At 41.6% G+C, this 27,793-nt stretch overlaps 2 protein-coding genes across 22 annotated transcripts in view; both read left to right on the top strand.

Moving 5' to 3' along the window:
* Positions 1-27,793, top strand: part of LOC109873156 (protocadherin gamma-C5) — a 125,626-nt gene that overhangs the window by 19,704 nt on the left and 78,129 nt on the right. The window contains exon 1 of one of the 21 annotated variants that reach the window (XM_031808054.1): positions 1,811-4,351. The exons of 9 other annotated variants lie outside the window; for them this stretch is intronic. In XM_031808054.1, coding sequence (XP_031663914.1) covers positions 1,946-4,351 — 2,406 coding nt within the window. In that variant the 5' untranslated portion in view covers positions 1,811-1,945. Of the gene's footprint in view, positions 1-1,810; positions 4,352-12,721; positions 15,326-20,963; positions 23,545-24,578; positions 27,176-27,793 lie in introns of those variants that run through there. 11 more of the 21 variants (XM_031808025.1, XM_031808045.1, XM_031808028.1 and 8 more) reach the window with 11 other exon arrangements.
* On the top strand, positions 17,201-20,141 carry LOC109873342 (protocadherin gamma-A11-like). Its single transcript, XM_031808060.1, has one exon. The coding sequence runs from the start codon at positions 17,508-17,510 to the stop codon at positions 19,968-19,970; it is 2,463 nt and encodes an 820-aa protein (XP_031663920.1). The 5' UTR covers positions 17,201-17,507; the 3' UTR covers positions 19,971-20,141.

The raw sequence follows: 27,793 nt of genomic DNA, 5'->3' as shown, positions 1-27,793 counted from the left end.
AAGAAGTACACATGGAAAACAATATTAGCCTACGAGCATGCTGTTTTTCTGATAGACTCATGATGTCGCTTTCCACCAGCTAAGTACAGTTAACTATATACCTCCACCTACTACGGGGGAGTAGGCTCCATACAGCGGGTCGCATTACCATTTCTCACTGAAAAGCGGTTAGACATTGTAATCTTTCTTCCGTTTGGCTATTGATTGTGGACAATTGGCCTTAATATAGCCAAGGATCTGAGGTTGGATGATAAGAGACTTTCGGCTCTAAAATATCCTTTGGAGGAGGATGCAACTTTGAATTCGGGAGAGCTTATTGTCACTGAATTAATAGACAGGTAGCAGCTTTGCAGTGGGAGGATTTTATTCACATGAAACTGTTCTGGAGAACCTTTAGAATTGTATCGCAGATCTTTTCAGATTCAAGATGTGATGGACAATTAACCCCAGTTTGCAGATGATGTTATTAAACTGGAAATGATGGAGTCGTCGGTCAAAGGTGCTCACTTTCCCATTAATGAAGCCCACGATTCAGATATAGGTCAGAATGCAGTTCAAAGCATTTATTTACAAAGGAATTATTATTTTTTGTTAAATATTCAAACTAATCGAGACAGATGAAAATACGGTGATTTGTTATTAGAGAAAGAATCAGATCGAGAACAACAACATGAGGTGACATTATTACTTACTGCGGTTGACGGTGTGGCTCCACAGAGATCTGTTGCTGCAGTTATACACGTTAATGTGTTGGATGCTAACGATAATATCCCAGTATTTAGCCAGGATGTTTACAAGGTAATTTTGCCAGAAAATTCTCAGTTTTGGTACCTTAAGGTAAGACCACTCGATGTATTACTCATTGGAAAGTGGTTGCACTTTTTACTGAGTGGGACATCCTGGTTAAATACAAATGTGTCTTTTTACATCCCCATGTAGGTTCAACAATTATTTTTTCGATAGTAGTATAATTTAGGTAGAAGCTTAAACAGTTTGTCTATGGTATCCTGATTCATATGTTTAACAGGCACTGCAACTGTTATTCGTCTTTATGGAAGTCTGATTGTTGTATTCGCCCATAGTAATTCTGACATGCAGTAGGCTAAGCGTATTTTCTTACCCTGTTTTAGAGTCACTGAATGGAGGACAATGTTGAGTTTTTAAATGGAATCCATTTAAAAATAAGAACTTGACATAGACATATAGATACGTTATTATTCATTTTTCTAATACCACAATAAATATATTGGAGTAGATTGAGATGTAAGCCTATTGCGTTGTCGCGTTCTGAAACATCCCCATTGATAATTTGAAACACTTAACATCACCAACGTTTCAGCACCAGGCACGTGGACAGCGACGAATTTTTTTGCTTCACTTTAACATCAGTTTAAATCCTGCCAAACTCAAATGAAGACGGGAACAATAACACATGTTGGTTTTTTGAGTGAGGACACGTTGATAGCTAGTGGAATCCGTGCATTAAATTGTCTTAAAGGAGAAAGTTGCGACTAGTGTTAACTCAATGTTTTTTTACCTTATGGGACTGTTCCGATTCATGAACAGGAGTTCATACATCACACAAGCATTACTTTAAACATATTTATTTATAACTATTTATTATTTAACTGGTCATTGGCTACATCATATTTGTAGGAATATATAATAACAAGATAGAAAACTATTGTGTGATGTTTTTTTAATGACTCAGGATGTCGCTGTTCACCAGCTAAGAAAAGTTAGGCAGCCTACACTTCTCAACCCGCTAATTTATTACTCAGAGTGCGGATACAACCTACCGCGCCATTATCACTGAGGAGCAGTCGGCCAAAGGACCTAATTTCTTCAGTTGGGTAATTTATCTTAGCCAATATTTGTAGTAGCCTACATTGCATAATTATCTTTTTCACCTTGTAATTGGAATATTTTCGTTTGTACATCGAAAATGGGCTACATTGGATTTACAGTTTCAGCTTTTGTCCTCCATCTGGCTTTTGTTCTATCCCTGATACGCATCAGCAATGGCGACATGACCTATTCTATTCCAGAGGAGATGAAACGCGGATCTGTGGTCGGAAATATAGCCAAGGATCTTGGGTTGGATATTAAGAGACTGTCGGCTCGAAAAGCTCGTTTAGAAGGGGATGGAACTAAACACTTCTGTGACATTGACCTGAATTCGGGACATCTTGTTGTCGCTGAAAGAATTGATAGGGAACAGCTTTGCGGTCCGAGGATTTCATGTGGGCTCAAATATGAAATGGTTCTTGAAAGTCCTTTAGAATTGCATCGCATATCTCTTCAGATTCAGGATGTGAACGATAATTCACCACAGTTTGCAGATGATGTTATTAAATTGGAAATAAGGGAATCAGCTCATAAAGGTGAACGTTTCCCCATTAATGAGGCCCACGATGCAGATATAGGTCAGAATGCAGTTCAAAGCTACTCTTTACAAAGGAATGACCATTTTGTCTTGAATGTTCATACTAATCGAGATGGGGGAAAATACGGTGAGTTAGTGTTAGAGAAAGAACTGGACCGAGAACAAGAGCAGGAGGTGACGTTGTTACTTACTGCTGTTGACGGTGGGACTCCACAGAGATCTGGTACTGTAGTTATACACGTCACTGTGTTGGATGCTAACGACAATATTCCAGTATTCAGCCAGGACGTGTATAAGGTCAGTGTACTAGAAAATTCTCCGTTGGGTACTGTAGTAGCTACAGTCCGCGCAACTGATGTAGACGAGGGGGCAAATGGCGAGGTAACATATGATCTAGGTCGAGTTTCTGATGAGTTGAATAATTTGTTTCAACTCGATACTAAAACTGGGGTTATAAATCTGTCTGGACCGATAGATTATGAGGAGCAGCCCATTTATGAGTTGCGCGTCCTCGCCAAAGATGGTGCAGGTTTGGTGTCATACACAAAAGTACTGATAGATATTACTGACGTAAACGATAACGCACCAGTGATATTAATAAAAACTCTAGCCAATCCAATTCCCGAGAATGTGTTACCTGGCAGAGAGGTGGGCATCATTAACGTACAGGATAAAGACTCTGGGGGGAATAGACAGGTCCGATGCTCCATTCAACAAAATGTTCCATTCAAATTAAATCCCTCAATCAAAAACTATTATTCTCTGGTAACAACGAGTGAACTCGACCGTGAGATAATATCAGATTATAACATAACTATCACTGCCACCGACGAGGGGTCTCCACCTTTATCCTCCTCGAAGACTATTCATTTATCTGTATCAGACGTGAATGACAATCCACCAGTGTTTGAAGAACAACACTACAACGCCTATGTGACTGAAAATAACAAGCCTGGCTCCTCTATGTGTTCTGTTACTGCCATAGACCCAGATTGGAGACAGAACGGCACAGTGGTCTATTCTCTATTGCCCCGTGATGTCAACGGTGTTCCGGTGTCCTCATTTTTATCCATTAACGGAGAAACGGGGGTGATCCATACTGTAAAATCATTTGATTATGAACAGTTTAGGAGCTTCAAGGTCCACGTTGTAGCCAGAGACAATGGTTCTCCTCCACTCAGCAGTAACGTGACTGTGAGTGTCTTCATAACAGATGAGAATGATAACTCCCCCCAGATATTATACCCTGCTCTAGCAGGGAACTCCTTGATGACTGAGATGGTCCCCAAAGCTGCTCTGGCGGGGTCCCTGGTTTCCAAGGTGATAGCTGTGGATGCTGACTCTGGACAGAACGCGTGGCTTTCATATCACATCGTGAAATCGACTGATCCGGGACTTTTCACTATTGCTCTCCACAGTGGAGAGATCAGGGCACAGCGGGACATTTCTGAATCTGACACTATGAAGCAGAACCTTGTTATATCAGTGAAAGATACCGGACAGCCCTCTCTCTCTACAACCTGTGATGTGTATTTACTCATATCAGATAACTTGGCTGAAGTTCCAGAACTGAAAGACATGACTTATGAGGATAGTTCCAAACTAACTTCCTATTTGATCATTGGTCTGGTCTCTGTCTCCACCTTTTTCCTGACATTCATTATTCTCATCCTGGCCGTGAGGTTCTGCCGCAGTAGAAAGCCTAGAATGTTGTTTGATGGAGCAGTCGCCATTCCCAGCGCGTATCTCCCTCCCAACTATGCAGAGGTGGATGCAGCTGGAACTCTCCGTAGTTCTTATAACTATGACGCATACCTGACAACCGGCTCACGCACCAGTGACTTCAAGTTTGTCAGATCTTACAATGACAGCACGCTGCCTGCTGATCAGACACTGAAGAGAAGCCCAACGAAGTTATTAGAAGGAAGTTTCATCACACTCAACACTGCAGGGGAGTCTATTGAGGTAAGATAGAACTAAGAGGTGATACCCCTTTTGTTTGTGTGCGAACGATTCGGATGATATCAGAATATCATTCCTAGTGTGTTAGTGGTCTTTTCCTTAAATTCTTCTTTATCCTCTTGATTATGAAGGGTTATGTAAAGACATCAATATTCACTTTTTAATGCCTTTTCACAAGGGATATTCTTTACATTTCGTTGTTGGTGTGTATAAAGTTAGTGATGCTACCCCAATCATGGATTTTGTTTACATTTTCCTTCCTGTAGTATCCTCATTGCTTACTACATTTCTTAAAAAGTATATTGGCTACGTTTCCACATTTCAGCACGTGGTTAGTGGACAGCGACGTAACCATAATTTTACGTTAGAGCAGTGGTCACCTGCCTTTTCTGAGTCAAGATCACGTTGTGAGTCAAAATGCTGAGATCTACCGCTTAGATTTTTTATTAACATGACTAAAAAAATGTAAGCCTATGTAACATTAACCAATTAAAAACACTTCTGTACTAATGAGGTTTGTGCAGTTAGATATAGACCCAATACATTAACACAGCATACTGGCTTTCCTTGAATTTACCTGCCAATGCATTGTTGTTCGGGACATTTTTTAAAATTATATTCCAAAATTTGAAGTAGGCTATATGATCACACCGGTAATATATCCATTGTTGTATTACTTGTGAGGCACAGCTGAGTGAACATACATTTAAATAATTGACTTTTTATTTTACTGGGCTGATGGTGCTTGCATCTGATGGTCAGTCTCAGCGGAGGGAGAGCAGCAGACTAAGGGTCCGTCTCTCAACACTTAAACTTAAACATGAACTCACTCATAAAAACAGCAGTTTTTTGCAGTATTCGTTGACAGTCTCTCTCTAGTCATGGTTTTAAACGTTTAGAAATATCACAGTATCAATTTTGCCGTAGCTTTCTTTTATGCCTGCTATGTTACTGCAGACTCGGTCATTTTAGCAATCTTATTGGCCATCGGAGGCATAATGCACTTGATTTCCTCTCCAGGCCCACCGGAATGACATAGTTTGTACCTTCAGACACATGAAATGGCAACAGTTTGCCTACCCGGAGCGCAGGGCAGATGAATTGGTTGCACCTACCACCAGCAGCCCGAGACCAAAAAAAAGAGCAATACAAGGCTTTATCGTTGGGTTTTTTACAGAAATGTTTGGCATCGACTAGAAATGCCTTGGAGATCGACAAGTCGATCGCGATCGACCGGTTGGTAACCACTGCCTTAGAGTATAGTGGACACATAATTGCTGGGTTTGATTAATAATACGGATTAGTCATCGTGGACCGTTGATTTGGCTTATCTATTTATTTATTTTTGTTATTCGCTAATACATAATTAGTCAGACAGTGGCAAAAGTATGGAAATATTGAATGTACTTTTCATATCTTCTCATTTATGATTACATAACGAGTTGATTTCTCACAGCTATTGGTTTTCCTCTCTTCTCTTGCTAAGCTGCATGAAACGTTCGACATACAACTCAGAGGGGGGGATACTGACCAAGATGATAAATGACGTAGAACTGTTTGTATTGTGACTGCTGTACTCTGTAAGAACTCAGGATGTCGCTGTTTACCATACATAGAATTGCATGCTTTTCTCCACCCACCATTGGATTATTCAAAAGAGTAATAGGCTATATTGCATCACTTTCAACGAAGAGCAGTCGGATAACATTCGTTTTGCTATTCCTTTTGAGAGCCTAATATTGTACACTTACAATACCGTATCAGTTCGACTAGTTTTGAACTCTAATGTTGACAATTGGTTTTGATCATCCAGAATGGGGTACACAGGATCTTCGGTTTTTACCTTATTGTTCCGCCTGGCTTTTTGTCATTGCCTGATGCGCATCAGCAATGGAGACTTGAGCTATTCTATTCCAGAGGAGATGAAACGCGGATCTGTGATCGGAAATCTAGTTCAGGATCTGGGGCTGGATGCTAAGAGACTTTCAGGTCGTAAAGCTCGTTTGGATATGGATGGCAGTCGTCAACGTTACTGTGACATCAATGTGAATACCGGAGATTTAATTGTGGCTGAAACAATAGACAGGGAGGAGCTGTGTGGACCGAAGGTTACTTGTTCTTTAAAATACGAGCTTGTGCTGGAAAAACCTCTTGAATTACATCGCATAACTGTACAAATACAAGATATAAATGACAATTCACCACGGTTTCCCAATGCACGTATTGATCTAGAAATTCAGGAATCTGCTGACAAAGGCGCACGATACCCCTTGGATGAACCTCATGACTCTGACATAGGATTAAATGGTATTCAAAGCTATTCACTGGAGAGGAATACCTATTTTATTTTGGACGTTCAAACGAGCTCAGACGGAGGAAAATATGGCGAGTTAGTGTTAGAAAAAGAGCTGGATCGAGAACAACAACAAGAGGTGACGTTGTTACTTACTGCTGTTGATGGTGGGACTCCGCAGAGATCTGGTACTGTAGTTATACACGTCACTGTGTTGGATGCTAACGATAATAAACCAGTGTTTAGCCAGACAGTGTATAAAGTCCGTTTGCCTGAAAATTCTCCAACAGGGACTGTTGTAGTTGCAGTTAGTGCTAGTGATGAAGACGAAGGAGCAAATGGAGAAGTATCATATGAGTTCAATCGTATTTCCGATAAAGCAGCTAAACTGTTTTCCATCGACAAAAAGACCGGCGAGATGAAAGTGCAGGGTCCCATAGATTATGAAGAAAATACAGAATACGAAGTGCGTGTCCAGGCTAAAGATGGGTCTGGTTTAGCTGGCAATGCAAAAGTAATGATAGAAATCACTGACCTAAATGACAACGCACCGGTGATATTGATCAAATCCTTTAACAATCCCATCCCCGAGAATGTGTTACCTGGAACAGAGGTGGGGATCATAAATGTACAAGATGAAGATTCAGAGGGAAATAGACAGGTCCGCTGCTCCATTCAACAAAATGTTCCTTTCAAACTAAACCCCTCAATCAAAAACTATTATTCTCTTATAACAACAGGTGAACTAGACCGTGAGATAATATCAGATTATAACATAACTATCACTGCCACTGACGAGGGGTCTCCACCTTTATCCTCCTCAAAGACTATTCATGTATCTGTGTCCGACGTGAATGACAATCCACCTGTGTTTGAAGAACAATCCTACAGCGCCTATGTGACTGAAAATAACAATCCTGGCTCCTCAATATGTTCGGTTACTGCCAGAGACCCAGACTGGAGACAGAACGGCACTGTGGTCTATTCTCTATTGCCTAGTGGTGTCAATGGTGTTCCGGTGTCCTCATTTTTATCCATTAACGGAGACACGGGGGTGATCCATGCTGTGAGAACATTTGATTATGAACAGTTTAGGAGCTTCAAGGTCCACGTTGTAGCCAGAGACAATGGTTCTCCTCCACTCAGCAGTAACGTGACAGTGAATATCTTCATAACAGATGAGAATGATAACTCCCCCCAGATATTATACCCTGCTCCAGCAGGGAACTCCTTGATGACTGAGATGGTCCCCAAAGCTGCTCTGGCGGGGTCCCTGGTTTCCAAGGTGATAGCTGTGGATGCTGACTCTGGACAAAACGCTTGGCTTTCATATCACGTCATGAAATCAACTGATCCTGGACTTTTCACTATTGCTCTCCACAGTGGAGAGATCCGGGCACAACGGGACATTTCTGAATCTGACAGTATGAAGCAGAACCTTGTTATATCAGTGAACGATAACGGACAGCCCTCTCTCTCTACAACCTGTAATGTATATTTACTCATATCAGATAACTTGGCTGAGGTTCCAGAACTGAAAGACATGACTTATGAGGATAGTTCCAAACTAACTTCCTATTTGATCATTGGTCTGGTCTCTGTCTCCACCTTTTTCCTGACTTTCATTATTCTCATCCTGGCCGTGAGGTTCTGCCGCAGTAGAAAGCCTAGAATGTTGTTTGATGGAGCAGTCGCCATTCCCAGCGCGTATCTCCCTCCCAACTATGCAGAGGTGGATGGAGCTGGAACTCTGCACAGTTCTTACAATTATGACGCATACCTGACAACGGGCTCACGCACCAGTGACTTCAAGTTTGTCAGATCTTACAATGACAGCACCCTGCCTGCTGACCAGACACTGAAGAAGAATCTAAATGAACCTTTTGGAGAAAACATTATCACGTTCAACACCGTGGGGGAGTGTGAGGTGAGATTTCATAGGTTGTGAGTAACTGAAATGCTTTTAATTCGGTTGTGCCTATTTGAAGCTGTACAACTAACCATGTGCATATATGAATCTGTACAACTAACCATGTGCATATGTGAAGCTGTACAACTAACCATCTGCATATATGAAGCTGTATAACTAACCATGTGCATATATGAAGCTGTATAACTAACCATGTGCATATATGAAGCTGTACAACTTACCATGTGCATATATCTCATGAAGCTGTACAACTAACCATGTGCATAGCCGACTCTATGAACCTGTGTAACTATCGTAGCAACTTACAGGAGCAATTAGGCTTAAGTGACTTGCTCAAGGGCACATCAACAGATTTTTCACCTAGTCAGCTCAGGGATTCGAACCATCAGTAACCATTGGTTACCTGCCCAACACTCATAATCGCTAGGCTACCTGCCGCCTATTATTCTTTCTAACTATGGCAGATTTTATGGAAGATGCCAAAACCTTGGAGATAACAATAGATGGTGAACTCAGATATGGGCCTGTGGTTTAGTTTTCCCTAAATCAATCCATATGACAAATCCAGCTCCAGAACCGTTAATAGAGCCAGCTGGATAATATTTTGAATATTGAGTAGTAAAAAAAAAAGACAACGGATAATATTAGCTAGCTAGATAAAGTTAGCAAGATACCACATGACCAAAAGTATGTGGACACATGCTTGTCGATCATCTCATTCCAAAAGCATTAATATGGAGTTGGTCCCCCCTTTGCTGCCATAACAGCCTCCACTCCTCTGGGAAGGCTTTCCACTATATGTTGGAACATTGCTGCAAGGACTTGCTTCCATTCAGCCACAAGAGCATTAGTAAGGTCGGGCACTGATGTTGGGAGATTCGGCCTGGCTCGCAGTCGCCGTTCCAATTCATGAGGTCGGGGTTGTAGTCAGGGCTCTGTGTAGGCCAGTCAAGTTCTTCCACACTGATCTCGACAAATCATTTCTGTATGGACCTCGCTTTGTTCACGGAGACATTGTCATGCTGAAACAGGAAAGGCCCTTCCCCAAACTGTTGCCACAAAGTTGGAAGCACAGAATCGTCTAGAATGTCATTGTATGCTGTAGTCTTAAGATTTCCTATCAGTAGAACTAAGGGGCCTAGCCTGATCCATGAAAAACAGCGCCAGAACATCATTCCTACTCCACCAGACTTTACAGTTGACACTATGTATTGGGGCAGGTAGCGCTCCTGGCATCCGCCAAACCCAGATTTTTCAGTCGGACTGCCAGATAGGGAAGTGTGATTCATCACTCCAGAGAAGGCGTTTCCACTCCTCCGGAGTCCAACGGTGGCAAACTTTACACCACTCCAGCCGACGCTTGGCATTATTGCTGTCCCCAGTCCAGACTTGCTGTCCTCAGTCCACCTGGCCGTGCTGCTGCTCCAGTTTCAACTGTTCTGCCTGCGGCTATGGAACCCTGAACTGTTCACCGGACGTGCTACCTGTCCCAGACAGCAGGAGTGGTAGAGATACTCTTAATGATCGGCTATGAAAATCCAACTGACATTTACTCCTGAGGTGCTGACTTGCTGCACCCTCAACAACTACTGTGATTATTATTATTTGACCATGCTGGTCATTTATGAACATTTGAACATCTTGGCCATGTTCATCTAAAATTCTCCATTTGGCACTGTAATAGTTACTGTAACCGCCACAGATGCTGACGAGGGACAAAATGGGGACGTGATGTATGAATTCGGCCCCATCTCTAATGAATTGAATTACTTGTTTTCTCTTGACCCCAAAACTGGAGACATCAGAATAGCAGGACAGGTGGATTTCGAAAAAGAGTCGATATATGAATTGAGTATTCAAGCCAAAGACGGCTCAGGTTTGACATCGTTTGCCAACGTGGTCATAGAAATTACAGATATGAATGACAATGCACCAGTAATATATATAAAATCACTTAGCAATCCCATCCCTGAGAATGTTTTCCTTGGTACAGAGGTGGGCATCATCAATGTACAGGATAAAGACTCGGAGGGAAATAGACAGGTCCGCGTCTCCATTCAACAAAATGTTCCTTTCAAACTGAACCCTTCTATCAAAAACTACTATTCTCTGGTAACAACTAGTGAACTAGACCGAGAGATAATATCAGATTATAACATAACTATCACTGCCACTGACGAGGGGTCTCCACCTTTATCCTCATCAAAGATCATTAATTTATCTGTATCAGACGTGAATGACAACCCACCTGTGTTTGAAGAACAATCCTACAGCGCCTACATGACTGAAAATAACAAACCTGGTTCCTCTATGTGTTCTGTTACTGCCAGAGACCCAGACTGGAGACAGAACGGCACTGTGGTCTATTCTCTATTGCACAGCGAGGTCAAAGATTTTCTGGTGTCTTCATATTTATCCATCAACGGAGACACGGGGGTGATCCATGCTGTGAGAGCATTTGATTATGAGCAGTTTAGGAGCTTTAAGGTCCACGTTGTAGCCAGAGACAATGGTTCTCCTCCACTCAGCAGTAACGTGACAGTGAGTGTCTTCATAACAGATGAGAATGATAACTCTCCCCAGATATTATACCCTGCTCCAGCAGGGAACTCCTTGATGACTGAGATGGTCCCCAAAGCTGCTCTGGCGGGGTCCCTGGTTTCCAAGGTGATAGCTGTGGATGCTGACTCTGGACAGAATGCTTGGCTTTCCTATCAGATGATCAAATCGACTGATCCGGGACTTTTCACAATTGGTCTCCACAGTGGAGAGATCACCGCACAGCGGGACATTTCTGAATCTGACAGTATGAAGCAGAACCTTGTTATATCAGTGAAAGATAACGGACAGCCCTCTCTCTCTACAACCTGTGATGTATTTTTACTCATATCAGATAACGTGGCTGAAGTTCCAGAACTGAAAGACATGACTTATGAGGATAGTTCCAAACTAACTTCCTATTTGATCATTGCACTGGTCTCTGTCTCCACCTTTTTTCTGACGTTCATTATTCTCATCCTGGCCGTGAAGTTCTGCCGCAGTAGAAAGCCTAGAATGTTGTTTGATGGAGCAGTCGCCATTCCCAGCGCGTATTTCCCTCCCAACTATGCAGAGGTGGATGGAGCTGGAACTCTCCGTAGTTCTTACAATTATGATGCATACATGACAACGGGCTCACGCACCAGTGACTTCAAGTTTGTCAGATCTTACAATGACAGCACGCTGCCTGCTGACCAGACACTGAGGAAGAACCTAAATGAACCTTTTGGAGAAAACATTATCACGTTCAACACCGTGGGGGAGTGTGAGGTGAGATTTCATAGCCTGTGAAAAACTGAAATGCTTTTGATCCAATTGTGCATATAAGAAGCTGTATAACTAACCATGTGGATATATCTTATGAAGCTGTTTAACTATCCGTTTCCTGTTGATCGTATTGTGCTCTTTTCATAGTTTAAATGTTTCTTCATGTAGCCTATTCATACTACTTACAAGGCTTTATCGTTATTCTCAGCTTTAGGCTAATCTTATTACACACGTGTTTACTCTTTGTTCTTCAAAACGGCTTCTCACTCATTTCATTCAGTGCCATCTTGTCACTAGTATTCTGAGAATATGTTATTATCAACCATCATCCGATTTCAATGTGACCCAGTAGCCTACAACACACGTAGGCCAATTTCAGAACCATGGACAGCACCCCTTTCGGTATTCAGTCTGTCTCCACACGACAAACTAAAATTGCAACACGTGGAGGGCGTGAGATATATTTGATAAAATTAGTTCGTTTTGAGTGTATATATATTTTTTTCCAGCAATGACATTTGGAAATACATTGTGGACTTTATATTTTGAAGGTTACGGTTACTTTACGTTGTTTATCAGGCTAAACAGTATTTCATTCGATGAAATGTTGTTGACTCAGTTGGACTCAGCTGGGACGGCAAGAGGTTCGTTGAAAATTCTGTTTTCACAAACGTGAATTTAGAAAGGTATTTTTTGACATGATTACATAATTTGATGACATAATTTACCCAATCATGTTTTTGTTTTCGGGTGAGTGGCAGCCTTTCCTTCACACAGTTGGTTGTGGACTTCAACATACTTTCCTGCAGTTTTTGTGAAGCTACACGGAGTGTCGCTATTCACCAGCAATAACTTGTAAGTCTTTCTCTCCACCCATTTGTGTCATTTACAGGGAGGAGACCTCATATATTCAGTGTCAGGAAAGTCGCTTGCTTAACATTTGATTGACTAGTGGATTTCGCTTTCAGTCGTTATGAACGTTCGTTTGGTTGGATAGCGCTATAATTTACCACACCATTGCATCGGGAATACGTTTTATTAGCTGAAAATGGAATGCAAAGGATTCTCTGCCTTGATGTTCTGCCTGACTTGGTTTATTTTCCTACTGCGTACCAGCTATGGAGACGTGACCTATTCTGTTCCGGAGGAGCTGAAACGCGGATCTGTGATCGGAAATATAGCCAAGGATCTGGGGCTGGATGCAAAACGAATCATGCATCGAAAAGCTCGCTTAGATGCTGATGGTAGCAGCAAACGTCATTGTGAAATCGATCTGAATACTGGTGATTTGATCGTTGCTGAAATAATAGACCGGGAACAGCTTTGCGGTAGGAGGATTTCATGCAACCTAAAATATGAGATGGTTCTGGAAAATCCCTTAGAATTACATAACATAATTCTGCAGGTACAAGATATTAATGATAATGCTCCACAATTCCAAGAAGATGTGATAAAGTTGGATATCACAGAGTCAGCTGTGAAAGGGGCTCGGTTTGCGGTTAACCAGGCTCATGATGCAGATATAGGACAGAATTCCGTTCAAAGCTACACAATACAAAGGAACGACCATTTTAGTTTGGCGGTTCATACCATTCCCGGTGGGGGGAAGTATGGCGAGTTAGTGTTAGAGACGGAACTAGATCGAGAACGACAACAGGAGGTATCATTATTACTTACTGCTGTTGATGGTGGGACTCCACAGAGATCTGGTACTGTAGTTATACACGTTACTGTGTTGGATGCTAACGATAATAAACCAGTGTTTAGCCAGAATGTCTATAAGGTCAGTGTACCTGAAAATTCTCCAATAGGGTCATTAGTGGTTACTGTGACGGCAACAGATGCAGACGAGGGGGCAAATGGAGAGGTGACGTACGGATTTGGCTCCATCTCAGATGAAGTGAATCAATTATTTTCCCTTAATACCAAAACGGGTGAAATTAACATAGCTGGATTTATGGATTACGAAAAGGAGTCAATATATGAATTAAGTATTCAAGCGAAAGACAATTCAGGGTTGACGTCATTTGTCAACATAGTTGTTGATATTAAAGATGTGAATGATAATGCACCAATAATATTTATCAAATCTCTTAAAAATCCCATCCCTGAGGACGTGTTACCTGGAACAGAGGTGGGGATCATTAATGTACAGGATAAAGATTCAGAGGGAAATAGACAGGTCCGATGCTCCATTCAACAAAATGTTCCTTTCAAACTAAACCCCTCAATCAAAAACTACTATTCTTTGGTAACAACTAGTGAATTTGACCGTGAGATAATATCAGATTATAACATAACTATTACTGCCACTGACGAGGGGACTCCACCTTTATCCTCCTCAACGACGATTCATGTATCTGTGTCAGACGTGAATGACAATCCTCCTGCGTTTGAAGAACAATCCTATAGCACCTATGTGACTGAAAATAACAAGCCTGGTTCCTCTATGTGTTCTCTTACTGCCAGAGACCCAGACTGGAGACAGAACGGCACAGTGGTCTATTCTCTATTGCCTAGTGATGTGAACGGTGTTCCGGTGTCCTCATTTCTATCCATCAACGGAGACACGGGGGTGATCCATGCTGTGAGAGCATTTGATTATGAGCAGTTTAGGAGCTTCAAAGTCCACGTTGTAGCCAGAGACAATGGTTCTCCTCCACTCAGCAGTAACGTGACAGTGAGTGTCTTCATAACAGATGAGAATGATAACTCTCCCCAGATATTATACCCTGCTCCAGCAGGGAACTCCTTGATGACTGAGATGGTCCCCAAAGCTGCTCTGGCGGGGTCCCTGGTTTCCAAGGTGATAGCTGTGGATGCTGACTCAGGACAGAACTCTTGGCTGTCATATCAGATCGTGAAATCAACTGATCCGGGACTTTTCATGATTGGTCTCCACAGTGGAGACATCCGGGCACTGCGGGACATTTCTGAATATGACAGTATGAAGCAGAACCTTGTTATATCAGTGAAAGATAACGGACAGCCCTCTCTCTCTACAACCTGTGATGTATATTTACTCATATCAGATAACTTGGCTGAAGTTCCAGAACTGAAAGACATGGCTTATGAGGATAGTTCCAAACTAACTTCCTATTTGATCATTGGTCTAGTCTCTGTCTCCACCTTTTTCCTGACTTTCATTATTCTCATTCTGGCCGTGAGGTTCTGCCGCAGGAGAAAGCCTCAAATTACTTTTGATGGAGCAGTCGCCATTCCCAGCGCGTATTTCCCTCCCAACTATGCAGAGGTGGATGGAGCTGGAACTCTGCGCAGTTCTTACAATTATGACGCATACCTGACAACGGGCTCACGCACCAGTGACTTCAAGTTTGTGAGATCTTACAATGACAGCACCCTGCCTGCTGATCTTACACTTAAGAGGAGTCAAGTTGAGTGTTTGGGAGAAAGTATAATCACTCTTAATGATGTGGGAGAGTCTGAGGTGAGACATGAAGCATGCATGCCTAAAAGTAATTTTATACAATATGTTTTATAATGTTCCAGAATAATGTTGATGCAGTGTCCTGTGACAGATTTGGATAAGGTCATGAAGTCTTACGACACGAGTGACCGTAGCTATACGTTTTCATCTGAACTTCTATTGCTAGTTCTGGTTGACACGACATTGCTTACACTGAGCTTTTGGCATTAGGCCTACAGCTGATGACATTGTTAAGTCGACGACTCAGATGTCAGAGAGTTGCCTTTACACTAGATCTTCTTTACTTTGGGTTTTGAGATCGGTACTAAATGACTACATTCCCTTTTACTTGCATATTGACATTTTAAGCTTGGCATTAGGCCTACAGGGCTCCCGAGTGTCACAGCGGTCTAAGGCACTGCATCTCAGTGGTAGAGGCGTCACTACAGACCCTGGTTCGATTACAGGCTGTATCACAACCGGCCGTGATTGGGAGTCCCGTAGAGCGGCGCATAATTGGCCCAGAGTCGTCCGGGTTTGGCTGGGGTAGGCCGCCATTGTAAATAAGAATTTGTTCATAACTGACTTGTCTAGTTAAATAAAAATAAAAACAGCTGGTGACATGGTGAAGTGGAAGACTCAGATGTTGTGGAGTTATATTTACAGTAGATCTTCTCTGTTTTGGATTTTGAGATCGGTACACTATAGAAAAAATATTCTGGGGTGAATTGAAATCTACAAAAAAAAAACATATACTTAATTTAAAAAAAGAGTTCAAGTAATTTCAGTGATTTGTACATTTTAAAATAATGTATATTTTATTAGGATTACCAAAGAGATAGAACATTTAGTGATCTAATTTTAATACATGTGAGTACATTTTAATAAGAATAATATTTATCTTAATTGAATCATTTAAGTTCTTGCAACAACTTGCCGGTAATTCAATATTTTTTTTATGACAGAAGAAAATGAATCATCAAACAATACTTGCATTTCTACCTCCAGCTACTCTTGTCAATTGAGCATTGAGATCAACAATGCCTGTCAAAGTGGTTTAAAATGGCAAATTATCAAATACATTAAACAATGTTAAACATTACATTTTTTTGAAACACTAATTCTGTCTGTTGTGTTTTACTAAATATTTGTGTGAGATCAACTCATATTTAATCATATTATCAGGAAATACAACACATTTTTATGGCCATCATTAATTCCCTGGACTTACTTTATTTGTGTAAATCCAAACAATTTATTTAAAACATCTACTTAAAAACATAGGAAGTTACATCTACTAGTAATATTAAATTAAGTGTCATCTTGTTGACCTCATTTTTAAAAGTATATTCAACACTTCATTTGTTACAGTACTAAATAAGTACATTCCTTTTTTCTCCATATGTCTTTACCACTTCCTTGGCATGGTTTTTAAGCATGCTGGGAAATCCTTTCACTTAAATAATGTCTACCTAACATTCATCAATATTGTGTAGCCTACTTATTGCGTAGCATGGCTAGACTGTAGCCTTCTTTCTGTGATCTACTCGCCTACTTCAGTTGCTAGGCCTACTTAAGTTTCGAGAGAACACGTTTCATCACCTTGATGTGGACAGTGCTCACTGCATTAGCATTTATATGTGTGATATGAAGTTGAGTTGTGAATTATGTGATAGTGGACTATTTGTTATTTCAGATAAAGTAGTTCTTATTTGTGTGTGCATTTTATGTGAGAAGTGAATCAAGTGTTTTGACATTGGATGAGTTGTTATGGTGAATTTAACTTTCGTTATTTGAGAATCAATTGTCGGCAGCTGATGTAAGTAGGGGCATATGGGCTTATTTCCTAGAGACTTTCATTGTGTGCTTGCATTTTTGTTTTACTAAAATAACAAATATTATCATTTGGAAACACTCAGTATAGTGTTATTCTCTGTTTTTTATAGACCTACATGGGATTGCAGTTATGGAAAAGTACTCCATGTGTCGCTATTCACCAGCTGAAGCCATATCTCCCCAACCATATCCTGCTGTAGGCTGTAAGGAAAGGGGGAGACTCATTTGAATACAGTGTAGGCTAGCGAAAGAACCCATCACTTGGTAGAACATAACACGTATTGACCCAGTCGCTTTTTTCATTTTTTCCAACTGAAAATATATTGTTTGATCACCATACTATTGGAATAAACGTTGGTGTCTGAAAATGGAATGCAAGGGATTATCGTTCTCTGCCTCATTGCTCGGCCTGGCTTTGTTTCTTTTCCTGCTGCGCACCAGCTATGGAGACGTGACCTATTCTTTTCCGGAGGAGATGAAACGCGGATCTATGATCGGGAATATAGCCAAGGATCTCGGCCTGGATCCAAAAGGACTGTACGTCCGTAAAGCTCGCCTCGAAATGGATGGTAGCAACACACTGTATTGTGACATTAACCTGAGCACTGGCGACCTGATTGTTGCTGAGAGAATGGACAGGGAGCAGCTCTGTGGCAGAAGGGTTTCGTGTGTATTGAAATATGAAATGGTGCTCGAGAATCCTTTAGAATTACACCGCGTCGTTCTTCAGATACAAGATATTAATGACAATTCACCACAATTCGCGAACGATCGCATTACGCTAGAGATCAGAGAATCAGCCGTTAAAGGCGCTCGATTTGCGGTCCATCAGGCTCATGATGCAGATATAGGACTGAACGCTGTTCAAAGCTACACACTACAAAGGAACGACCATTTTAGTCTGGCCGTTAATACAATACCTGGTGGGGGAAAGTATGGGGAGTTAACGTTAGAAAAAGAGTTAGATCGAGAACAACAGCAGGAGGTGACTTTATTACTTACTGCTGTTGATGGTGGGACTCCGCAGAGATCTGGTACTGTAGTTATACACGTCACTGTGCTGGATGCTAATGATAATGTCCCAGCATTTAGCCAGAACGTCTATAAGGTCAGAATACCTGAAAATGCACCCCTGGGTACTGTTGTAGTGACCGTGAGCGCCACAGACGTTGACGAGGGACAAAATGGCGAAGTGGTGTATATATTTGGTCCCATTTCAGTTGAATTGAATGAATTATTTTCTCTTGACCCTAAAACGGGTGACATTAGTTTATCTGGACAGATGGACTTCGAAAAGGAGTCCGTTTATGAAATTAGCATACAGGCCCAGGATAGCTTGGGGTTGACGTCCTTTGCCAACGTTGTCATCGAGATTACAGATGTAAATGACAATGCCCCGGTAATATCTCTTAAATCTTTGACCAATCCCATCCCTGAGAACGTGTTACCTGGCACAGAGGTGGGGATTATTAATGTACAGGATAAAGACTCGGAGGGAAATAGACAGGTCCGATGCTCCATTCAACAAAATGTTCCGTTCAAACTAAACCCCTCAATCAAAAACTACTATTCTCTGGTAACAACAGTTGAACTAGATCGTGAGATAATATCAGAATATAACATAACTATCAATGCCACTGACGAGGGGACTCCGCCTTTATCCTCATCAAAGATCATTCATTTATCTGTGTCAGACGTGAATGACAACCCACCTGTGTTTGAAGAACAATCCTACAACGCCTACATGACTGAAAATAACAAGCCTGGCTCCTCTATGTGTTCTGTTACTGCCAGAGACCCAGACTGGAGACAGAACGGCACGGTGGTCTATTCTCTATTGCCCAGTGAGATTAATGGTTTTCCGGTGTCCTCATTTTTATCAATTAACGGAGACACGGGGGTGATCCATGCTGTGAGAGCATTTGATTATGAGCAGTTTAGGAGCTTCAAAGTCCACGTTGTAGCCAGAGACAATGGTTCTCCTCCACTCAGCAGTAACGTGACTGTGAGTGTCTTCATAACAGATGAGAATGATAACTCTCCCCAGATATTATACCCTGCTCCAGCAGGGAACTCATTGATGACTGAGATGGTCCCTAAAGCTGCTCTGGCGGGGTCTCTAATTTCCAAGGTGATAGCTGTGGATGCTGACTCTGGACAGAACGCGTGGCTTTCATATCACATCGTGAAATCGACTGATCCTGGACTTTTCACTATTGGTCTCCACGGTGGAGAGATCCGGGCACATCGGGACATTTCTGAATCGGACAGTATGAAGCAGAACCTTGTTATATCAGTGAACGATAACGGACAGCCCTCTCTCTCTACAACCTGTAATGTATATTTACTCATATCAGATAACTTGGCTGAAGTTCCAGAACTGAAAGACATGACTTATGAGGATAGTTCCAAACTAACTTCCTATTTGATCATTGGTCTGGTCTCTGTTTCCACCTTTTTCCTGACTTTCATTATTCTCATCCTGGCCGTGAGGTTCTGCCGCAGTAGAAAGCCTAGAATGTTGTTTGATGGAGCAGTCGCCATTCCCAGCGCGTATTTCCCTCCAAACTATGCAGAGGTGGATGCAGCTGGAACTCTGCGCAGTTCTTACAATTATGATGCATACCTGACAACGGGCTCACGCACCAGTGACTTCAAGTTTGTCAGATCTTACAATGACAGCACCCTGCCTGCTGATGTTACACTGAAGAGGAGCCCAGATAATGTATTAGAAGGGAGTATCATCACGCTCAACCCTGCAGGAGACTCTGAGGTAACCCATGCCTTTATTTTGCATTTTATGAGGATGGTTTGTCCTACGTGGCTTTGAAACGAAATAATACTTATTTGTTTCTTGGCAATAGCAAACTTCCTAACGTGAAAGGCCCAACGCTATGTTTTAATTGCAGGTTGTATATTATAGTGAGCTAAACAGCATTAGTATGCTCTTCTAGTGTGAGAGAGTAAGGCGCAACATGAAGTCATCTGAAGGGTATACAGCTACAGTTCTTGTATTGTTTTTAATGTAGTTATAATTTTCTCACGCATTTTGATACCACTTCCACTGAAATATTATCAATTTATAATACTGAATATTATGAAAGTGGCATATTATCCTACAGATATAGGATCTTAATATGTTTGATGCAGCAATGGGAAATATGAATTATTATGTGGGTTATAACTAATGGACATTTTCAAACGCCCTTTTAAGCCTCAAATACACTACACGTTTTACATCCCTGCATTGGTGATCAAATTAAGATCCTACATCTCTATAGCTGTACCCGAGTTTTTCTGCTTCTGCTAAATTTAAGTTGGTCAATTATTTTAATATATTCCATTTCACTGTTCATTCTACTGTAGCCTGCAGGACTTAAATGAATATACTCACACGCTGAAAATACAAATCACATCGCCTTCCAATTCTGATGAAGCTACGCTAGCACTGTTTCAGCACCACATCGATAGACAGCGCAACTAAGATGCCTGTTTCTCAGTGAAACAGGCAACGCTGCAAGAGCTCTTCTCCACCTATTCGACTTTGAAACAGGTTTCCGCCAATACTTCAATTAACCTAGATTTATTTTGGATGCTATGTTTGAAACTGAAAAATAACATTTACCGGATTGCATGCTACTTCTGCGCATTCACATTCACACTTTATATGGCAAAAGGCTACCCTGAATGTCGTGGTGGCTTATGGATTTAAGAGGTTAATTTGAATGCAATTGATTGTAGTTTTCATTGACATACTCTAAGTGTCGCTGTTCACTATATATTGGCCGATAGGCACATCTCTCCCCCAGTCCACGCATAGAAAAGGAGGAGATAGAGGCCTACTTTGGTCAGTGTGACAAACCATCGTCTCGATTAGACAGAGGCTTAGTGTGTATCGTCGGCTATTTCACACCTTAAAGGAGCAAATGTTTCATTTTGAGGGCTGAACAATATCTTTACCACGATTTTTAGTTGGACTACTTGTGTCATTTGAGAAGATGGAGTACATCGGATTATCATTGTCTGTTTCGACGTTCCGTCTGGTTTTCCTCGTCTTCATGGTGCGACAGAGCAATGGAGATATGAGCTATTCTATTCCAGAGGAGATGAAACGCGGATCTGTGATCGGGAATATAGCCAAGGACCTCGGTCTGGATGCGAGAAGATTTTCATCTCGCAAGGCTCGATTGGATATGGATGGTAGTCGTCAAGGTTACTGTGACATTAATGTGAATACCGGAGATTTAATTGTGGCTGAAACAATAGACAGGGAGGAGCTGTGTGGACCGAAGGTTTCTTGTTCTTTAAAATACGAGCTTGTGCTGGAAAAACCTCTGGAATTACATCGTATTAATGTGCACGTCCAAGATATAAATGATAACTCCCCAACGTTTTCTAACACACAAGTTAATTTAGAAATCCGCGAGTCTGCGGTGAGAGGAACACGTTTCCTTCTTAGCGAAGCTCATGATGCGGATATAGGACATAATGCAGTTCAAAAATATTCACTCGAAAAAAACGACTATTTTGTTTTAGGTGTTCATACAAACCCAGATGGTGGGAAATACGGTGAGTTAGTTGTGGAGAAGGAATTAGATCGAGAACAACAGCAGGAGGTGACATTGTTACTTACTGCGGTTGATGGTGGGACTCCACAGAGATCTGGTACTGTAGTTATACACGTCACTGTGTTGGATGCTAACGACAATATTCCAGTGTTTACTCAGAACGTCTATAAGGTCAGCCTACCTGAGAATTCTCCATTAGGTACCGTAGTAAGTACAGTGACTGCTATTGATGCAGACGAGGGACCTAATGGCGATGTGACCTATGAACTCGGTCGTATAAGTAACAAAGCAGGGAAGCTGTTTTTGATTAACAAGACAACCGGAGAAATAAAAGTGATCGGCCCTATTGATTTCGAAGAGGAAACATATTATGAAATGAGCGTGCAGGCAAAAGATGGTTTAGGGTCAGCCTCAAATTGTAAGGTTATTATAGAAATCACAGATGTGAATGATAATGCACCAATAATATTGATCAAATCTCTAAGCAATCCCATCCCAGAGGACGTGTTACCTGGTACAGAGGTGGGCATCATTAATGTACAGGATAAAGACTGGGAGGGAAATAAACAAGTCCGCTGCTCCATTCAACAAAATGTTCCTTTCAAACTAAACCCTTCTATTAAAAACTATTATTCTCTGGTCACAACAGCAGAACTAGATCGTGAGATAATATCAGAATATAACATAACTATCACTGCCACTGACGAGGGGTCTCCACCTTTATCCTCTTCAAAGACTATTAATGTGTCTGTATCAGACGTGAATGACAACCCACCTGTGTTTGAAGAACAATCCTACAACGCCTATGTGACTGAAAATAACAAGCCTGGCTCCTCTATGTGTTCTGTTACTGCCAGAGACCCAGACTGGAGACAGAACGGCACTGTGGTCTATTCTCTATTGCCTAGTGGTGTCAATGGTGTTCCGGTGTCCTCATTTGTATCCATTAATGGAGACACGGGGGTGATCCATGCTGTGAGAGCATTTGATTATGAGCAGTTCAGGAACTTCAAAGTCCACGTTGTAGCCAGAGACAATGGTTCCCCTCCACTCAGCAGTAACGTGACTGTGAGTGTCTTCATAACAGATGAGAATGATAACTCTCCCCAGATATTATATCCTGCTCCAGCAGGGAACTCCTTGATGACTGAGATGGTCCCCAAAGCTGCTCTGGCGGGGTCCCTGGTTTCCAAGGTGATAGCTGTGGATGCTGACTCTGGACAAAACGCGTGGCTTTCATATCACATCGTGAAATCGACTGATCCTGGACTTTTCACTATTGGTCTCCACGGTGGAGAGATCCGGGCACATCGGGACATTTCTGAATCTGACAATATGAAGCAGAACCTTGTTATATCAGTGAAAGATAACGGACAGCCCTCTCTCTCTACAACCTGTGATGTATATTTACTCATATCAGATAACTTGGCTGAAGTTCCAGAACTGAAAGACATGGCTTATGAGGATAGTTCCAAACTAACTTCCTATTTGATCATTTGTCTAGTCTCTGTCTCCACCTTTTTCCTGACATTCATTATTCTCATCCTGGCCGTGAGGTTCTGCCGCAGTAGAAAGCCTAGAATGTTGTTTGATGGAGCAGTCGCCATTCCCAGCGCGTATTTCCCTCCAAACTATGCAGAGGTGGATGCAGCTGGAACTCTGCGCAGTTCTTACAATTATGACGCATACCTGACAACGGGCTCACGCACCAGTGACTTCAAGTTTGTCAGATCTTACAATGACAGCACCCTGCCTGCTGATGTTACACTGAAGAGGAGCCCAGATAATGTATTAGAAGGGAGTATCATCACGCTCAACCCTGCAGGAGACTCTGAGGTAACCCATGCCTTTATTTTGCATTTTATGAGGATGGTTTGTCCTACGTGGCTTTGAAACGAAATAATACTTATTTGTTTCTTGGCAATAGCAAACTTCCTAACGTGAAAGGCCCAACGCTATGTTTTAATTGCAGGTTGTATATTAAAGTGAGCTAAACAGCATTAGTATGCTCTTCTAGTGTGAGAGAGTAAGGCGCAACATGAAGTCATCTGAAGGGTATACAGCTACAGTTCTTGTATTGTTTTTAATGTAGTTATAATTTTCTCACGCATTTTGATACCACTTCCACTGAAATATTATCAATTTATAATACTGAATATTATGAAAGTGGCATATTATCCTACAGATATAGGATCTTAATATGTTTGATGCAGCAATGGGAAATATGAATTATTATGTGGGTTATAACTAATGGACATTTTCAAACGCCCTTTTAAGCCTCAAATACACTACACGTTTTACATCCCTGCATTGGTGATCAAATTAAGATCCTACATCTCTATAGCTGTACCCGAGTTTTTCTGCTTCTGCTAAATTTAAGTTGGTCAATTATTTTAATATATTCCATTTCACTGTTCATTCTACTGTAGCCTGCAGGACTTAAATGAATATACTCACACGCTGAAAATACAAATCACATCGCCTTCCAATTCTGATGAAGCTACGCTAGCACTGTTTCAGCACCACATCGATAGACAGCGCAACTAAGATGCCTGTTTCTCAGTGAAACAGGCAACGCTGCAAGAGCTCTTCTCCACCTATAAGACTTTGAAACAGGTTTCCGCCAATACTTAAATTAACCTAGATGTATTTTGGATGCTATGTTTGAAACTGAAAAATAACATTTACCGGATTGCATGCTACTTCTGCGCATTCACATTCACACTTTATATGGCAAAAGGCTACCCTGAATGTCGCGGTGGCTTATGGATTTAAGAGGTTAATTTGAATGCAATTGATTGTAGTTTTCATTGACATACTCTAAGTGTCGCTGTTCACTATATATTGGTCGATAGGCACATCTCTCCCCCAGTCCACGCATAGAAAAGGAGGGGAAAGAGGCCTACTTTGGTCAGTGTGACAAACCATCGTCTCGATTAGACAGAGGCTTAGTGTGTATCGTCGGCTATTCCACACATTAACGGAGCAAATGTTTCATTTTGAGGGCTGAAAAATATCTTTACCACGATTTTTAGTTGGACTACTTGTGTCATTTGAGAAGATGGAGTACATCGGATTATCATTGTCTGTTTCGACGTTCCGTCTGGTTTTCCTCGTCTTCATGGTGCGACAGAGCCATGGAGATATGAGCTATTCTATTCCAGAGGAAATGAAACGCGGATCTGTGATCGGGAATATAGCCAAGGACCTCGGTCTGGATGCGAGAAGATTTTCATCTCGCAAGGCTCGTTTGGATATGGATGGTAGTCGTCAAGGTTACTGTGACATTAATGTGAATACCGGAGATTTAATTGTCGCTGAAACAATAGACAGGGAGGAGCTGTGTGGACCGAAGGTTACTTGTTCTTTAAAATACGAGCTTGTGCTGGAAAAACCTCTGGAATTACATCGTATTAATGTGCAAGTGCAAGATATAAATGATAACTCCCCAACATTTTCTAACACACAAATTAATTTAGAAATCAGTGAGTCTGCGATGAGAGGAACACGTTTCCTTCTTAGCGAAGCTCATGATGCGGATATAGGACATAATGCAGTTCAAAAATATTCACTCGAAAAAAACGACTATTTTGTTTTAGGTGTTCATACAAACCCAGATGGTGGGAAATACGGTGAGTTAGTTGTAGAGAAGGAATTAGATCGAGAACAACAGCAGGAGGTGACATTGTTACTTACTGCGGTTGATGGTGGGACTCCACAGAGATCTGGTACTGTAGTTATACACGTCACTGTGTTGGATGCTAACGACAATATTCCAGTGTTTACTCAGAACGTCTATAAGGTCAGCCTACCTGAGAATTCTCCATTAGGTACCGTAGTAAGTACAGTGACTGCTATTGATGCAGACGAGGGACCTAATGGCGATGTGACCTATGAACTCGGTCGTATAAGTAACAAAGCAGGGAAGCTGTTTTTGATTAACAAGACAACCGGAGAAATAAAAGTGATCGGCCCTATTGATTTCGAAGAGGAAACATATTATGAAATGAGCGTGCAGGCAAAAGATGGTTTAGGGTCAGCCTCAAATTGTAAGGTTATTATAGAAATCACAGATGTGAATGATAATGCACCAATAATATTGATCAAATCTCTAAGCAATCCCATCCCAGAGGACGTGTTACCTGGTACAGAGGTGGGCATCATTAATGTACAGGATAAAGACTGGGAGGGAAATAAACAAGTCCGCTGCTCCATTCAACAAAATGTTCCTTTCAAACTAAACCCTTCTATTAAAAACTATTATTCTCTGGTCACAACAGCAGAACTAGACCGTGAGATAATATCAGATTATAACATAACTATCACCGCCACTGACGAGGGGTCTCCACCTTTATCCTCTTCAAAGACTATTAATGTGTCTGTGTCCGACGTGAATGACAATCCACCTGTGTTTGAAGAACAATCCTACAACGCCTATGTGACTGAAAATAACAAGCCTGGCTCCTCTATGTGTTCTGTTACTGCCAGAGACCCAGACTGGAGACAGAACGGCACTGTGGTCTATTCTCTATTGCCTAGTAGTGTCAATGGTGTTCCGGTGTCCTCATTTGTATCCATTAACGGAGACACGGGGGTGATCCATGCTGTGAGAGCATTTGATTATGAGCAGTTCAGGAACTTCAAAGTCCACGTTGTAGCCAGAGACAATGGTTCTCCTCCCCTCAGCAGTAACGTGACAGTGAGTATCTTCATAACAGATGAGAATGATAACTCTCCCCAGATATTATACCCTGCTCCAGCAGGGAACTCCTTGATGACTGAGATGGTCCCCAAAGCTGCTCTGGCGGGGTCCCTGGTTTCCAAGGTGATAGCTGTGGATGCTGACTCTGGACAGAACGCATGGCTTTCATATCAGATGATCAAATCAACTGATCCTGGACTTTTCACAATTGGTCTCCACAGCGGAGAGATCAGGGCACAGCGGGACATTGCTGAATCTGACAGTATGAAGCAGAACCTTGTTATATCAGTGAAAGATAACGGACAGCCCTCTCTCTCTACAACCTGTGATGTTTATTTACTCATATCAGATAACTTGGCTGAAGTTCCAGAACTGAAAGACATGACTTATGAGGATAGTTCGAAACTAACTTCCTATTTGATCATTGGTCTGGTCTCTGTCTCCACCTTTTTTCTGACTTTCATTATTCTCATCCTGGCTGTGAGGTTCTGCCGCAGTAGAAAGCCGAGAATGTTGTTTGATGGAGCAGTCGCCATTCCCAGCGCGTATTTCCCTCCCAACTATGCAGAGGTGGATGGGGCTGGAACTCTGCGCAGTTCTTACAATTATGACGCATACCTGACAACGGGCTCACGCACCAGTGACTTCAACTTTGTCAGATCTTACAATGACAGCACCCTGCCTGCTGACCAGACACTGAGGAAGAGTCAAATTGAGGTTTTGGGAGAAAGTGTATTCACTCCTGACGTCGTGGGGAATACTGAGGTGAGATTAGAATCCTATTTTTAGTATTGATTGAACTTTTATGTTAACACATGTATTGAGATGACCAGAAGTCTGTCAAATGTTTGAATGTGATCACTGTGTTGTTGGCTTATCAGACATTGCGACGTTTTTAAATTCACTGAATTCAGGAGGCGCCACTGGTAATGTGTGAGAATCAACAGGCTACATCCCTTCTAGGTTTTTTTGCGAGGGATTAAACGATCATTTTACTCAAGTGTCTTATGCCAGAGCATGGTGTCATATCCACAGACATATTTGCTGTCTTTCTAACGCAGGATACACGTTTACAAGATTGAAGTGCTCCGTTTTTTATTTATTTTAAACGCAGAATAGGCTACTGTGTCAACTATTTGAAGTGCTGTAATTATATAGGCCTATGCTAGGTCAAATAGCCTGCTGCTATATTACGTGAACATATTTCTGACGTTTATTGGATAGCAATTTGCAGCACTAAATTATTAACCACTTAGGCACATTCTATCATTCAGAAGCAAGTGAGGAAAATGAAATGAAATGTCAATGTTGTTTAGGATAACATGATAGGCTATGTTAGTTAGGCCTATATTTTAACATTTCTAAAATCGCATTAACGAAAAG

This window comes from Oncorhynchus kisutch, linkage group LG28 (assembly GCF_002021735.2).
Source record: "Oncorhynchus kisutch isolate 150728-3 linkage group LG28, Okis_V2, whole genome shotgun sequence".
Lineage (NCBI taxonomy): Eukaryota > Metazoa > Chordata > Actinopteri > Salmoniformes > Salmonidae > Oncorhynchus > Oncorhynchus kisutch.
Note: the sequence above shows the minus strand (reverse complement) of the source record. Positions and strands in the feature narration are given on the sequence as shown.